Source organism: Nicotiana tomentosiformis, chromosome 10, assembly GCF_000390325.3.
Source record: "Nicotiana tomentosiformis chromosome 10, ASM39032v3, whole genome shotgun sequence".
NCBI classification, from domain to species: Eukaryota; Viridiplantae; Streptophyta; class Magnoliopsida; order Solanales; family Solanaceae; genus Nicotiana; species Nicotiana tomentosiformis.
The window spans coordinates 52,075,389-52,092,151 of NC_090821.1; the positions used below are offsets into that span (position 1 = coordinate 52,075,389).

At 37.8% G+C, this 16,763-nt stretch overlaps 1 protein-coding gene across 1 annotated transcript; it reads left to right on the top strand.

Annotated features, from left to right (window-relative positions):
- Positions 1-14,770: 14,770 nt before the first annotated feature.
- On the top strand, positions 14,771-15,823 carry LOC138900162 (serine/threonine-protein phosphatase 7 long form homolog). Its single transcript, XM_070186877.1, has 3 exons — positions 14,771-15,154; positions 15,269-15,427; positions 15,506-15,823. Exons 1-3 carry the CDS (start codon positions 14,771-14,773, stop codon positions 15,821-15,823), a joined length of 861 nt encoding a protein of 286 aa, XP_070042978.1.
- The last annotated feature ends 940 nt before the right edge of the window (positions 15,824-16,763 follow it).

Genomic DNA, 16,763 nt, shown 5'->3' on the forward strand with positions numbered 1-16,763 from the left:
TTATTTTGGCATGAGCCGTGAGCTCTTTATTGTAGAAAAATATTGTTGTTGAATTATTTTGGCAAGTTAAATTATTTGAGCACTTGAGGTGCAAATTGTGATATATTGTGATATTGATACGCATGCGGTGGTATAAGGTCTTGGTGTTGAAACGCATGCGGTGAGATAAGGGTGGCTTGATACGCGTGGCTAGTAGAGGTGACTACTAGAAGTCATGCGGTGTGATATGGGTGGCTAAAACGCGGGATGCTATTTCGGGGAAAAAATATTTTCTTTAAATAAATTGTGAAGGCTCCCACGGTGATATAAGGACATGAGATATTGTGAATTTATTTATGATTTGGGATTTCGAGGCGGTACCTCGGGAGTGCCCTTGTTGATATTGATTTATGGCCATAGTTGCTTTCGATTAATTGTTGTGATTTTCATAAAGTTGAAGGAAATTCTGTTTTGATTCCACGAGATATTATTTGTAATTATTTGATGTCATTAAATGTGACATACTATTTGATTCATTTCCAATGTCATTTTATTTTACTACATTGATAAACATTTTACCATGCCATTATTATATTCCAGTAAGGCCTCACCTGACCTCGTCACTACTCTACCGAGGTTAGGCTTGGCACTTACTGGGTACCGCTGTGGTGTACTCATACTACGCTTCTGCACATCTTTTTGTGCAGATCCAGGTACATTTTACCAGCCTAGACGTCAGTGAGTTACCTGCGCACGGAGACTTCGAGGTATATCTGCCAGCGTCCGCAGACTCCGGAGTCCCCTTCTATCATTTTATGTTACTTCCTTATATTTTATTTAGACCTTGACATATAGAGACATTGAGAATAAATTCTTAGAAGCTTGTGACTTATTTCTACCGGGTTTTGGGAGTTGAAATTGTTTGAATTGTAGTTTATTTATTTCAGATATTTATTATTATTCCGCATTGATAGGCTTACCTAGTCTTAGAGACTAGGTGCCATCACGATATCATACGGAGGGAATTTGGGGTCGTGACAAGTTGGTATCAGAACACTAGGTTCATAGGTGTTATAAGTCACAAGCAGGTTTAGTAGAGTCTTGCGGATCGGTACGGAGACGTCTGTACTTATCTTCGGGAGGCTATGGAACTGTTAGGAAAATATTCATTTCCTTGATTCCTTATCGTGCGGCATTGATTTAGCGTGAAACATATATCTCATATTCCTTTGTATCCACTCGTGTATGACATTGTGCACTCAATATCAGTTGTGTGTCGACGGTTCGTAATGTCGTATATGGACTATGAGGGAGCCATAGATGCTCAAACATTGCCTCAACGTGTGGTTCCGACTGAAGATGCGGACGTATTGAGAGATCACCTAGTGAATCATATGGGGGTGCAACGGACGTTGGCGTCTGGTTGATTTATACAAGCTGTGAAGGTTATTATTGAGGATCATTGGACGTTGTGACCTATGACTTCGTGCCGAGTGGGGGGAGTCCACTACCAATGGGTGGATTGCGGAGTCATGTATTATATCAGTTTTGGCCTGAAATGTATATATGTGGTACTGAAAGGTTCCCTAAAATTTACACATGTTTAAGACCTGAGATTTTGTGGAGGATAAGGTTAGGACTTGCGGTATGTACGCCTCCTTAATAATCCTATACTTCAATATCAAAGGAGTTATAGAAACAACTCTAAATTTGTAGAAGGTCTACTCAGCGTGGACGTCACTGTTGCGGATTTTGGGGTGCTTCGGAATAAGTACACTTATTGACGAGAGTCTGGACTATGTGGTTCATGACAAGATTTGTCTGTATGGAGCTCTACTTTTGTGATCGTTGTGTATAAATAGGGGTAAGGGTTACCCCAAAGAAGAGTCGAAGAGTATGTTAAGAAATTGATCAGCTCAACAGTGTAGAGTCAGTATAACAAAAGAAGAAATTCGCCTTGGGAGAGATAATTCTCCACCGGTGTTCGTGGCAAGCCTATGAAGAGAGCAGACCAGCCAATGCAACACCGCCCACTTGGCTCAGTTCTAAGAAACGCTTTTGAAAGAATTTATTTTCTGGACTCTCCGTAATGCGTGGCGCATAGGGTTTGAACGGTTGCGTCATGTCACCATTGACGATGTCAAAATATGTCATCAAGTTCAATAAGTTAGCCCGTCATACTCCTACTTTGCTTCCTACAACCAGAGGGCGAGTCCACAGACTCATTAAAGGACTTAATTATGATCGTAAAATTTTGTACGACTCGGGAGCTACAAGCTGATACTTCATTTATGCTAGTTGTACAAATTGCCAAGATATTAGAATGTGTTCGGAGTGAAAAAAAAAGAAACTAAGGAGACCAAGACATCTCAAGGTTCTGGGGGATTCAGTGGATTCTACTGTGCAAGTATAAATCATTATGGAGGGGGCTCGGGAAGTCGGCCAGCCCAGTCCGCACATCGGATTACTCGGGGTGCTCCAGTAAGTTCTTTTAATGTACCACCGACATGAGTTCCTACAATGGTTATTCCAGTTATCTGCACAGACTCAATATGAGCAGCCTAATCCGCAAAAGGGTTGTTATGAATACGGTGATACTAGGCTCATCATGAGAAAAATTGTCAAAAACTTGGGAGAAACTTATTTCATCAAAGCACTCAGGCCACGTGTTCCATTGCAGTTACTACACCACCCACACGACCAGTTAGGGGTGGAGGACAGACGGGTAAAAGGCGTCCTAGAGGTGGAGACCCAGCCGTTGATATATTTATTTTACGGTATGGCGGAGGTCGCTACATCAGATGGTGTCGTTACAGGTATGACCTCGATTTAATATAAAGGAATAATTTCCTTAAGTTGATTCAGTTCTCAATATCGAAACGAGTCTTCCTATTGTGCTCCACTTATGAGTGAGCTTCATAATTCTATAATTTACTTATGTGTTTACCCCTGTTGGGAGATTTTATGGAGATAACTACGCCTATCATTTTGTGTTGGTCACTAATAAGAGCTGTGAGGCTAAATGTGGCTTTCTGTTACTCATTTCGGTAAATTTTGATGTAAATTCCGAATAATTAATTGCAAATTATGAATTATATGCCCTACCGGTGTGGGGTTCATTATGTGTTGTGATTTGGTGTAACCGAAATTATTTAAAAGGAGAAAATAGAAATTTTCAATTGGCACGATGTGCATATTACTTGTGATTCAGAACTGAGGACGAGATCCTCACATTTTTATATAAATTGATATGTTTAAACCGGGCTACGAGCTGCGGTGGAAGTTATATAAGGACGAGATCCTTGTGAGAAAAATTCTTGTGTTTAAGTTCTCCCTTGTGAAATTAAATTTGTACTATAGTACTAATAGGGAGTCATGCCTGTTAGGCTTAATTGAAAATTCTTATATGAAATTCTCTGTGCATAGTTGTCAAATTCGTATTGTAATTATTAATTTTTAACCTACGAGGTAGGTGCCCGCCTAGGTGGCGTTAAATGTGACTCGTTAATTCGGGTAACTAATTATGAAGTCTTCATGCCTCGCATCTAGTTATCAGTATTGTGAAGGTTTGCAACGAGATTTTTGTTAACATGAGGTTAAATGACGATTCTGTAATTAATTATGAACAACTATTAAGACAAAATTGATTCAAGAGGGTGCCCCATTTACAAGGTCAGACGAGTGTGAGTTAAGCTTTCAGAAGCCCAAGATCACTTTGACTCCGACACAAGCGTTGGTATTACTTACATATTCAAGGTCTTATACTGTGTATTGTGATACGTCGCGTATTGGTCTCGGCGCGATGTTTATGCAAGACGGTAGGGTGATTGCCTACGCATCCAGACAGTTAAAGGTACATGGAAAAAAAATAAAAAAATAATAATAATAATAATAATAATAATAATAATTTTGGTCCACGGCCTTGAGTTAGCAGCTATTGTTCGTGCCTTAAAGAATTTGGCGGCATTATTTGTACGGTGTCCATTGTGAGGTCTACATCGATCACCGAAGTCTACAATATCTGTTTAAACAAAAGGATCTTAATTTGCGGCAGCGAAGATGGTTGGAGTTGCATAAGGATTATGATATCACCATTCTCTATCATCTTGGGAAGGCCAATGTAGTGGTCGATGCCTTGAGTCGTAAAGCGGAGAATTTGGGCAGCTTAACATATTTACCGGTAGCAGAGAGGCCTTTAGCCTTGAATGTTCAGGCCTTGGCCAACCAGTTTGTTAGACTGGATGTTTCCGAGCCGAGCTGAGTTTTGGCTTGTGTGATTTCTCAATCTTCTATTTATGACCGTATCAGGGAGTGTCAGTATGATGACCCCCATCTGCTTGTCCTTAAGGACACAATTCAGCACGACGATGCTAAGGAAATCACTATTGGAGATGAAAATGTATTACGGATGCAGGGAAGGCTATGTGTGCCAAATGTAGATGGTTTGCGCCACTTGATTTTTCAGGAGGCTCATAGTTCGTGGTACTCCATTCATCCAGGTGCTGCAAAGATGTATCAAAACTTGAGACAACACTATTGGTGGAGGCGGATGAAGAAAGACATAGTGGAATATGTATCTCGGTGCCTAAATTGTCAGCAGGTGAAATATGAGCATCAACGACCGAGTGGATTGCTTCAGAAGTTGGAAATTCCAGAATGGAAATGGGAGCAGATCACTATGGATTTCGTTGTTGGGCTCCTACGGACTCGGAGGAAGTTCAATACAGTTTGGGTGATTGTGGATAAATTGACTAAGTCAGCTCATTTTATTCCTGTGATTACTACTTACTCTTCAGAGAAGCTGGCTCAGGTATATATTCGCGAGATTGTCAGACTTCACGGTGTACCGGTATTCATCATCTCTGTCCAGGGTACACATTTTCCTCATGGTTTTGGAGGGCTTTACATAGAGGGTTAGGTACTCGTGTGGAGTTGAGTACAACATTTCACCCTCAGACGGACGGGCAGTCCGAACGCACTATTCAAATACTAGAGGATATGATTCGTGCGTGTGTGATAGATTTTGGGGGTGCTTGGGATCAGTTCTTACCACTTGCGTAGCTTGCTTACAACAACAGTTGTCAGTAAAGCAGTCAGATAGCTCCGTATGAGGCCTTGTATGGTAGGTGGTGCCAGTCCCCAGTGGGTTGGTTCGAACCGGGCGAGGCTAGGCTAGGCTATTGGGTACAGACTTGGTTCAGGATGCCTTGGAAAAGGTTAAGTTGATTCAGGGTTGACTTCGTACAGCCCAATCTAGACAGAAAAGTTATGCGAATCGGAAGGTTTATGATGTTGCATTCATGGTTGGTGAGCGGGTATTGCTCCGGGTTTCGTCTATGAAGGGTGTGATAAGGTTCGGGAAGAAGGACAATTTGAGCCCTAGGTATATTGGGCCTTTAGAGATTCTTGAAAGAGTTGGAGAGGTGGCTTACAAACTTGCGCTACCACCTAGTCTCTCTGCAGTTCATCCGGTATTCCATGTTTCTATGCTTCAAAAATATCACGGGGATCCGTCTCATGTGTTAGACTTCAGTTCGGTTCAGTTGGACAAGGATCTATCTTATATTGAGGAACCGGTGGCTATTTTAGATAGGCAGGTTCGAAAGCTGAGGTCAAAGAACATCGCTTCCGTGAAGGTTCAGTGGAGGGGTCATCCGGTCGAGGAGGCGACTTGGGAGACCGAGCATGATATACGTAGCCGTTATCCACACTTATTCACAAGCACAGGTACTTTTTCTAACTCCGTTCGAGGACGAACGTTTGTTTTAGAGGTGGAGAATGTGATGACCCAAAATGTCATCTTTAAATTTAATAATTTCTGTGTTCTAAGACCTCGAAAAGCACTATTTATCATTACTCGACTTGCGTGTGCAGTCCGTAAAAATTTTTCGGAAAGTTTTTAGGTGAAAAATGAATTAAAATGTGAATTAGAGCTTTAAAACTCAACTGAGTTGACTTTGGTCAACTTTATAAACAAACGGACTCGGATAAGTGTTTTGATAATTTTGGTAGGTCCGTATCGTGATTTGGGACTTAGGCGTATGCCCGGAATCAAATTCCGAGGTCCCTAGCCCGAGATATGGAATTTTGATGAAAAATTAAAAGTTTAAGTTCAAATAGTGACCGGATGTCTATGTGCAAACGGCCCCGGAATAGAATTTTGATGATTCCAACAGCTCTGTATGGTGATTTTGGACTTAGGAGCGTGATCAGAATTTTATTTGGAAGTCCATAGTGGAATTAGGCTTGAAATGCCGAAAGTTGAATTTTTGGGAAGTTTGACCGAGAGGTTGACTTTTTGATATCAGGGTCGAAATCCGATTCTAAAAATTTTCATAGCTCAGTTATGTCATTTATGACTTGTGTGCAAAATTTGAAATCATTCCGAATTGATTTGATGTGTTTCGACACAAGATATAGAATTTGAAAGTTCAAAGTTCATTGATTTTGATTTGAGGTGCGATTCGTCGTTTTGATGTTGTTTGATGTAGTTTGAAGCCTCGACTAAGTTCGTATGGTATTTTGGGACATGTTGGAATAATTAGTTAAGGTCCCGAGGGTCTCGGGTAGATTTCGGAAGGTAAACGGAATGGATTTCGGACAAAGTGCTGGAAATTTCTGTTTGCAGAAATTTCTGTTGCAGAAATTTCGTGCGTGGAGCCAACTTTGGAAGCTTATATCTCGCAATTCATAAGGAATCAGAAGGTGTTCAAAACATGAAAGTTGTAGTCGTTTGATTATAGGTTCCAAAAAGTTAAACTATGCATTATTTGGACAATTGTACAGAAAGTTATGATGGATTGAATGAAGGCTGGTAGAGCAGTTTCGCCAGAAATTCTGATGCATGCAGCCGACGTTGGGAGCCTATATCTCGCAATGCATAAGGAATCAGAATAATAACATAAAAGTTGTAGTAGGTGGATTCTAGTTTCCAGAAATGTAAACCATTTATCATTTGGACATTTGTACATAAAGTTATGATCAATTGAAGTAAGACTGGTAGAGCTGTTTCTGGTGGATTTTTAGTGACGAAAAATGGACTTTTAGTGACGGATTGATAGAAACTTAAGGACCAAAAATGGTCATTTCATTCATTTCGTTTTGGATTTTTGGAGCACGGTTCTTGAGCGATTTTTGGGCGATTTTCACGGGAAAACATTGGGGTAAGTATTCCTTATCCTATATTGATTATATTTCATGATTCCATACTCATTTACATCATGAATCCGTGAATTTATGGAAGAAAAATCAAGATTTTTGCAAAAATCTTCTAAAAAGCGAAAATTTAAGATTTGGAGGTCGAGTTGTTATCGGATTTTGATAAAATTGGTTTGGGTAGACTCGTAATTGAATGGGTTGTCGGATTTTATAAGTTTCGCCGAATTCCGAGATGTGGCCCCCACGGGCAAATTTTGAGCTAATTTCGGATTTTAATGAAAATATAATATTTTCTTATGAAATTGATTATTATAATTTTTGTTGACTGTATCAAATTAATTATGACTAGATACGAGTCGATCGGAGTCGGAAAATCGAGGAAAAAGCATAATACTTAGTTAAATTGGAGCAAGTCGAGGTAAGTGACTTGTCTAACCTTGTGTGGGGGAAATTTTCCCTAGGATTGGTATTGATGTGATTATTAAAATGTGTTGAAAGTCGTGTGCACGAGGTGACGAGTGTGTACACGGACTAAATTGCGAAAGATTATATTTTTAAATTGTGTAGATCACTGTTGCGCATTTATTAAATTATTTTATCTTGTTATATTCTTCATCATTGATCTGAGATATATACTTCAAATTTGTTTGATCTTTTCTTACTTATTGTTTTACCTGTTTAGTTGAAACTTGGTTTCTTTTATTCTGTGCATTATTTGAAGGTTGATTTTCTTTAAATTAAATGTTATTAATATGAAGTATTTGACATTTTTAAACTTGATATTGAAGCAACGTAGTAAAGATTTTGAAATATTATTTTTCTAAACTATTTACTCCTGAATATTTTTATACTCACTAGGAGGGAACCGTGAGCTCTTTATTGTGAAAAAATATTATTGTTGAATTATTTTGACATGAGCCGTGAGCTCTTTATTGTGGAAAAATTATTATTGATGAATTATTTTGACATGAGCCGTGAGCTCTTTATTGTGAAAAACTATTATTGATGATTTACTTTGGCATGAGCCGTGAGCTCTTTATTGTGAAAAAATATTGTTGAATTATTTTGACATGAGACGTGAGCTCTTTATTGTGGAAAACTATTATTGATGATTTATTTTGGCATGAGCCGTGAGCTCTTTATTGTGAAAAAATATTGTTGTTGAATTATTTTGGCAAGTTAAATTATTTGAGCACTTGAGGTGCAAATTGTGATATATTGTGATATTGATACGCATGCGGTGGTATAAGGTCTGGGTGTTGAAACGCATGCGGTGAGATAAGGGTGGCTTGATACGCGTGGCTAGTAGGGGAACTACTAGAAGTCATGCGGTGTGATAAGGGTGGCTAAAACGCGGGATGCTATTTCGGAAAAAAAATATTTTCTTTAAATAAATTGTGAAGGCTCCCGCGGTGATATAAGGACATGAGATATTGTGAATTTATTTATGATTTGGGACTTCGAGGCGGTATCTCGGGAGTGCCCTTGTTGATATTGATTTATGGCCATAGTTGCTTTCGATTAATTGTTGTGATTTTCATAAAGTTGAAGAAAATTCTGTTTTGATTCCACGAGATATTATTTGTAATTATTTGATGTCATTAAATGTGACATACTATTTGATTCATTTCCAATGTCATTTTATTTTACTACATTGATAAATATTTTACCATGCCATTATTATATTCCAGTAAGGCCTCACCTGACCTCGTCACTACTCTACCGAGGTTAGGCTTGGCACTTACTGGGTACCGCTGTGGTGTACTCATACTACGCTTCTGCACATCTTTTTGTGCAGATTCAGGTACATTTTACCAGCATAGACGTCAGTGAGTTACCTGCGCACGGAGACTTCGAGGTATATCTGCCAGCGTCCGCAGACTCCGGAGTCCCCTTCTATCATTTTATGTTACTTCCTTATATTTTATTTAGACCTTGACATATAGAGACATTGAGAATAAATTCTTAGAAGCTTGTGACTTATTTCTACCGGGTTTTGGGAGTTGAAATTGTTTGAATTGTAGTTTATTTATTTCAGATATTTATTATTATTCCGCATTGATAGGCTTACCTAGTCTTAGAGACTAGGTGCCATCACGACATCCTACGGAGGAAATTTGGGGTCGTGACACATACACCTACTATATTTACTACACGAAAATGCTGATCCTTAATTACACCAAAAGTACGATGACATGACAGTATGTGAATGAATGTCCTACACTAAGGGTGGCATGTGGGCCGGTTAGAATCGGGCCTGGCCCAGGACCGCAAGCCTAAATGGGCGGTGGGCCTAAACGGTCGGGACTGTGGGGAGGTGGGTTGGGTAGTGGGTCGGTCCCATATGCTAGGCCCACGAGATCGGGACCGGCTGGGAAGTGGGCCGGTTCAAACGATCGTAAACGGGCCTATTCGGGCCCAACGGCTAATTTTAAAAATAAAAAATAATATGCCACATTATAGCCGTTATGGCATTTAAAATATGACCTTTTTACCTGCCAAAATAGCCTTTGGCTATTTATAAAATAGCCATTTAACCCCTCCCCCAAACTTTGTTTTAACCCCAAACTTTTTATAATTACACTTTTTTCCTATTTTCAACAATAAATATCTCCTTATTCTTTCATTTTTCTCACAAAATCATCAATCTCTCTCTAATTTTCTTTTATAATTGCTTACTTTATTGTTATAATTTGTGCAAAATTGTGAAGTTGGTGAATTGAAATCTTCAAGTCTTCAACGATAATTAATTTTCAACAAGTTGTTCGTCAATTCGGTAAACTCGTTCCAACTCTTACTTTTTAATATTATAGTTTTGTTTGTCTTATTTACTCTGTATTGCTTGATTAATTAAGATGACTTATTTCTTAAAAAAATAATTAGTAAAAATAAGGAAAAATCCAAGAGTGGTGAATCTAGTGGCCAATCTGTTCTTCCTCCACTTTCCCCGGCTCCCCGACCCATACCTGTCACCCGTCCTACACCTCCTATTCTTGATAGCGATAATAGTTTATTACAATTTACCGAGAGTCAATTTTGCCATAATATTGCACCCGGTGAACAATTAAATCATGAATATATGAATGCTTTTTATGGTAATCCAACTATTGATGAAAATGATGATGAAAAAATAGATTTTGATGAATGCAACCGGATAACGATACACCCACTAGTCCTGCTCCTGAAGTTAACCCAACTAATAATAATCCAAATGATGTCCATTTTAATAGATTTTGGCCATTTTTTACTCAACTAAGAGAAAAAAATAGGGCTAAGTGTAAAACTTGTGGCAAGGAGTTAGTTTTTTAATATGTTGGAGGTCGGGGGAGGGGAGGGGGGACGGGGGGACGGAAAATTTAATTAGACACATATTGCTACACCCTCAAGATAAAGCTAGATATTTAAAAAAAATAGAAAGTATCCATTGGACCCACTTAGGACCGGGCACGACCCACATGCCACGTAGGCCCACTTACGGATTTAAATCCAACAAAATTTAATTATCTACAATAGGTAAAGTAAATATAACATAATATCTACTAATCCGGTAAAAGCATTCCTAACAAGAAATAAGCATATGTAAGTCTAGATGTTATTTTCTAATTACATGAAAAAATAAGGTCAATATTTAAAGACCAATCCCTTATATGGCCATTTCTATCAATCATCCATGATGATTAGGCTTCTTTTAGGATTTTTTTTCTCTATAATTTGGTCTCGTTCATCTTTAATGCGAAATGTTGAATGTTGGCAAACAATGGAGAATCAAATTGAAAATTAGGGATTTTTACTCAAATAGCCGGCTGGGTTCACTATTTACTCGTCTTAGTTAGTATATATAAATTATATACTGAGTATACACAATTATACATATATTCTATATATGTTGGCGGTTTAGCTTAAGCGGTTGGACGGTTGACGATTTAGCTTAATTCTTTTGAAAAATAATTATTTCAAAGTTCATACACGAAAAGCCTTTACAACTTAGTGTCAAGCCCTAACCTAGAACTAAAGAAATTGGGTTGGATCATGGGTGAGCCTACGTGGTGTAATGTCCAAACAACAGTTCATATTTATTAGGACTTTTTTCACTTTTAGCCCGCGCCAAAAACCATTTATATTCGTTAGCCGAAAAGTGTATAAAATTTATATAATTTTTGTATATAACACATAAAATGTATATATACACAAAAAATATATATTTTTTCGACTATTATTTTAAGAGCGGCTATACAATATCATTTTTTCTATTTATATTTATTAACGGGCTTATGTTTTCTCACCCAATGGCTGCTCTATACTCATCAAACCCATAAGCCCAAGTCCATGATTTCATTGTCAGTTTAAGATGGGCTAGACAGGGTTTGACCAATCATCATGTAGTAATAACGCCGTATAGCTACTTTTCAGCTCCTATAATTAAAAAATAGCTATTGTTATGTAGCTTCCAAATCTCACTAGTGAAACTTTAGGATATTGAAACTTTATGACATTGGCTATTTTTCAATTACAATGGCTGATTTGTGAATTTTATCCTACATATTGCATTGGTAATTTCTAACAGATAAGAAACAAAAAGGGTGCCTAGTTTATTAGGTTATTTATGAATGAATCAATTATATTTCATCTAATGTGAATGAATTAAATAGACATGGTGTAGGTTTTTCTGCTTATGCATTTAGTTTATATCCACTGATAATGCATTTTAGTGTCTTTTTTTTTTTTTTTTTGGGTGTGTGGCTAATTATTGATCATACTGTTTCTTTTTATAGTTTTCTGTTCAAGGGTTTGTATTTTGTACTATTTTCTTTATCAATATAATAAACTTACCTGATTGGAATCTTTAGGAGCCAACTAAGATTTTGTTCAACAAACAATATCAGATGATTGGGCAATCTGTCCTCGAAATCCAAGAAAGTCTGACTACAAACTTAGAAATATAAGAAAAAGAGGAAGATTATACAACTGTCCTCAAAATTATCAAATATATCTAGAAATTTGGAAGATGTCATACCAACATTACTAGCCAAAACGTGATTCTTTTAGATTCAAACACGGAAATATGTGGAAAAAAGAGTTTTAAGGTATAGCGCCCTTTAAAAAGGTATTATATTTAAACTTGACAAGGCGGCCAGGTATATCGTCATTTATTAAGGCGCTATAGTATAATACCTTAATAAACAATGCTATACCTATTAAATAAACCCGTCCCTTGTTGCAAACAGAACTCCCCCCTCCCCCCTTAAAATAATTAAAGAGCAGTCCCCCCATTAGCGACCAAAAAAGCTCGAGTGGAGCTCACCCGTCCCATAAAAAGTAAAGATTCTCGGTCCCACATCCTAACTAAGGCGTTATCTCGTTGTGGGTTGCTTGTTTCAGCTCCAAATCGCCAAATCTTCAACTTTCCAAACACCTTAAATCGAGGTATTCCGACTTAGTTTTTGTTAAAACTCGTATAAAAAATCCATATTAGTTATTTTTAATGTGTTCTATATTGTTTTGTGATTGTTTTGCAATTTAACTATTTTATTATTTTTATCCGGACTATGATATTAGTGTGCTAAAAAATTAGTAAAAATAGAGAAATTATTATTAGTTGTTAAAAAAAATGTTAACTAGTTACTTTTTACTGTGATATATGTATTTTCGTGAATGTTTTGTGATTAAATTTATTTGTTATTTTTATCCGATTTAGATTATTTATTTGCTTAAAGACTAGTAAAATAGATAAATTGTTACTTTAGTTCCCTCCAATGGTATCTTGTGGCCTAATGTAGTGCCCTTTTAGCGTAGTGAAATGTAGTTCTCTTTAGCATAGTATCATTGTAGTTATTGAAATTAATCATTTAAGTATCTCTTATACCCAAAAATACGTCAAAAAAAACTAATAGTTCAAACACAAACTCTGTCCAATTCTAATCAACAATCGTAAAACAATAACACGAAAAAACAATAATATTTTCCGGACTAAGTATGAGAAAACAACAATATTTCCAAGATACTTTGGTGCTATTGGGCCTCAAATATCGAGCCCGGAACCCATATTTGAATATTTAATAATTAAATTTTGTATAATTATAAAAATTAATTATTTAATTTTATTATAGTAAAAAATAAGTGAGTAATAAATAAAAATATATAATAATAAAACTAACATATAAAATAGTAAAATTAACATATAAAATAATATAACTAACATGTAAAATAATAAAACTAACATACTAATTAATAAAACTTACATTTAAAATAATATACATGTTGAGTGATAAATCGAAAAAAATTTCTCATCATGAACACAAGAATTCAGGATATCTTGGTGCTAGTGGGCCTCAAATATCGAGCCCGAAACTCATATGTGAATATTTAATAATTAAATCTTGTATAATTATAAATATAAATTATTTAATTTTATTATAGTTAAAAATAAGTGAGTAATAAACAAAAATATATAATAATAAAACTAAAATATAAAATAATAAAATTAACATATAAAATAGTAAAACTAACATGTAAAATAATAAAACTAACATACTAATTAATAAAACTAACATTTAAAATAACATACATGTTGAGTGATAATCGGGAAATTTTTTTCATCATGAACACAAGAATTCAGGATATCTTGGTGCTACTGAGCCTCAAATATCGAGCCTGGAACCCATATGTGAATATTTAATAATTAAATCTTGTATAATTATATAATTTTATTATAGTTACAAATAAGTGAGTAATAAAATAAAAAATAATAATTAAACTAACATATAAAATAATAAAATTAACATATAAAATAATAAAACTAATATGTAAAATAATAAAACTAACATATTAATTAATAAAACTAACATTTAAAATAACAGACTTGTTGAGTGATAAATCGAAAAAAGTTTCTAATCATGAACACAAGAATTCAGGATATCTTGGTGCTACTGAGCCTCAAATATCGAGCCCGGAACCCATATGTGAATATTTAATAATTAAATCTTGTATAATTATGTAAAATAATAAAACTAACATACAACAACAACAACAACAACAACAACAACAACAACCCAGTATAATCCCACTAGTGGGGTCTGGGGAGGGTAGTGTGTACGCAGACCTTACCCCTATCCTGGGGTAGAGAGGCTGTTTCCAATAGACTCTCGGCATCCTTCCCTTCAAGAACTCTCCACCTTGCTCTTGGTTGGAAGTGGAGGGTGCTTACCATTAGAGCAACCCACCTTGTCAATATAAAACTAACATATTAAAGTGAAATAATGAAATTAGTATTGTTTAATTTACAATAGACAACATGGAGGTTCTACCTTTGCATGCCGGACCTGCCAGCCTGGAGCTACTGTCGTTACAGGGGCGATCATAGGTCGTCCCACATATGGGAGGGACAGTTACTTGCCCATCCCCGTATAGTCAGACACCTCGAGGATACGGGCTTTTATAGGATTGAGGAGATCGGCTGGCTGCAGCTGAATTGGTCGGTGATCACGGCCGTGATAGAGCGATAGCGACCGGATACGCACACATTCCATTTGCCCATTGGCGAGGCCACTATCACGCTTCAGGACGTGGAGGTCCTGTATGGGCTACCCATTGATGGACACCCTGTTGCTTCGCCGCCTGGCATAAGAGAGTATGCATGAGATCAGTATATGGAGATGTTGCAGCGGCTCACCGGTTTCCGCCAACGGATGAGCGTACATTGAGTAGGGCTAGTCGTCTGCAGTTGACATCCATCCGGCAGCATCTGGAGGCGATGCATGATGACATTACGCATGATACACCGGATCTACATATTGACCGATATACGAGGTTGCTGTTGTTCCTTATGTTTAGAGGGGTTTTGTTCCCGAACACTTCAGGCAACTTAGTCAGCTTGAGATTTCTTCATCATCTTGAGCGGCTAGATGATTTACGTCAGTACAGCTGGGGTGCTGCCGTTCTCGGTTACTTGCACATGCAGATGTGCCGGGCGAGCATGAGCACCCAGCACGACATTGCTAGATTTTTGCCACTGCTACAGGTGAAAACATAGTCGAATACCCTATTCATTATAAAATACCCAGTAAACATATAACTTAAATTTTTCGTCGTCCACTTTGTATATTAGGTTTGGGCCTGGGAGCGCTTCCTGTAGTTGCAGCCACCTCTACCACCCTTAGCTCTAGGTGCACCACCTCCGTTTCTCCCTATAGCTAGGAGGTGGGTTGATAGGCGGGGATATGGACGAGAGTACGAGGCTCGACATAATCTCCCCTTGTGCAGGAATTTGTTGGATTTGCTGGAGGGTGCACAGGTAAATGTATACCTTAGTTTACTTGGCATGGCTTCATATGTGTTGCTTATCCTCACATTTTCTGTTGTTACTTAGTAGTTCATTTGGAAGCCATATAGCGACGAGCTAATAGCTGGCTTGCCCGATTATTGCTCGACCGACCGACTTATGTGGAGCTCTTCCGTGCCGTTGATGTGCCTTGATATTGTGGAGCACCATGCCACCGAGCGGGTATTTTGCCAGTTTGGCCACCTGCAGCTTGTACCGCCACCGCCCGCCTGGCTTACCACACATTACCAGCGGGATGATCGTTCCAGGGTGGACGATACATATATGACATGGCTAGAGGCGCAGATTGATACTTGGGACCGACGACTTGACCTGATTCCCCCCTTCACCGCGCAGGATGTATACTGAGCATGATTATATGGGCTGGTACAGTAGTGTTACCTTACTTTTCGTCGGGAATCCCATTTATAGCGCTGGCGATCGGTACGTTCCATATGATATTGAGGATGTTGGAGTTGATCAGTCGGGTAACCATCCTGATCCGAGTGATATGCCCTCATTTAGCCTGGGGCTTACTCCAGGGACTTTGCAGGTGACCCCGTCAGTTCTATTGTTGATCGCGGGCACGTGCATTACCTCACATGACTGGGATGCGTATTTTCCTGACCCTCCAGAGGCATCGATGGTTTCTGATGTTCGTCCGGTACGAGCTATGGATAGTGGACGCCGACTGAGTTATGGCTCATCATTGAGGGATGTTGGGGATCTTTTGCAGGTGCAGGTATGCTTGTATTACTATTAAATTTAAATTTATTTTTATCTCATTGATTAGCCATAAATATCTTTATGTTTTATTTATTAAGGCTTCATCCTCGCCCGTCACGGAGGCCACTGTGTGCGATACTGACCTGTCTGCGACAGATGATTATATTCAGGAGCCTGACGAGACCATGGTAAGAAAATTTTATATTTCTATGACTTAACACGTACATTACTAATATATATTTCATATACTAAAATATCTTATTATTCTGTAGGTTACTACTGGACCGACGACCCCATCTACCGAGCCTACCAACCCTACTGACGATCATGTTGCAGCGCATCCTCAGATAAAGAGGCAACGTGATGAGGATGATCTTGATAGCATAGCCGGGTGGGATGGAATGCGCCTCAGGCCAATGGATGCACTAAAGCATACATGATGTGGGACACATTGATTGTTTTTGTATTTTATGTACATATGACATTCAGTAAATAATAACAACTATTTTTATTGTTTATATTATATGTGCATTATGTTTTTATCTCTCCGGTTCTTCGTTATTTTAATACTACAACACAAACA

What these genes read in the sequence shown, in the direction of transcription:
- LOC138900162 (XM_070186877.1), top strand. Translation starts at nt 14,771, where the DNA reads ATGAGATCAGTATATGGAGATGTTGCAGCGGCTCACCGGTTTCCGCCA. An exon ending in GATTTTTGCCACTGCTACAG is followed by an intron (nt 15,155 to 15,268) that starts GTGAAAACATAG and finishes CGCTTCCTGTAG; the next exon opens with TTGCAGCCACCTCTACCACC. An exon ending in ATTTGCTGGAGGGTGCACAG is followed by an intron (nt 15,428 to 15,505) that starts GTAAATGTATAC and finishes GTTACTTAGTAG; the next exon opens with TTCATTTGGAAGCCATATAG.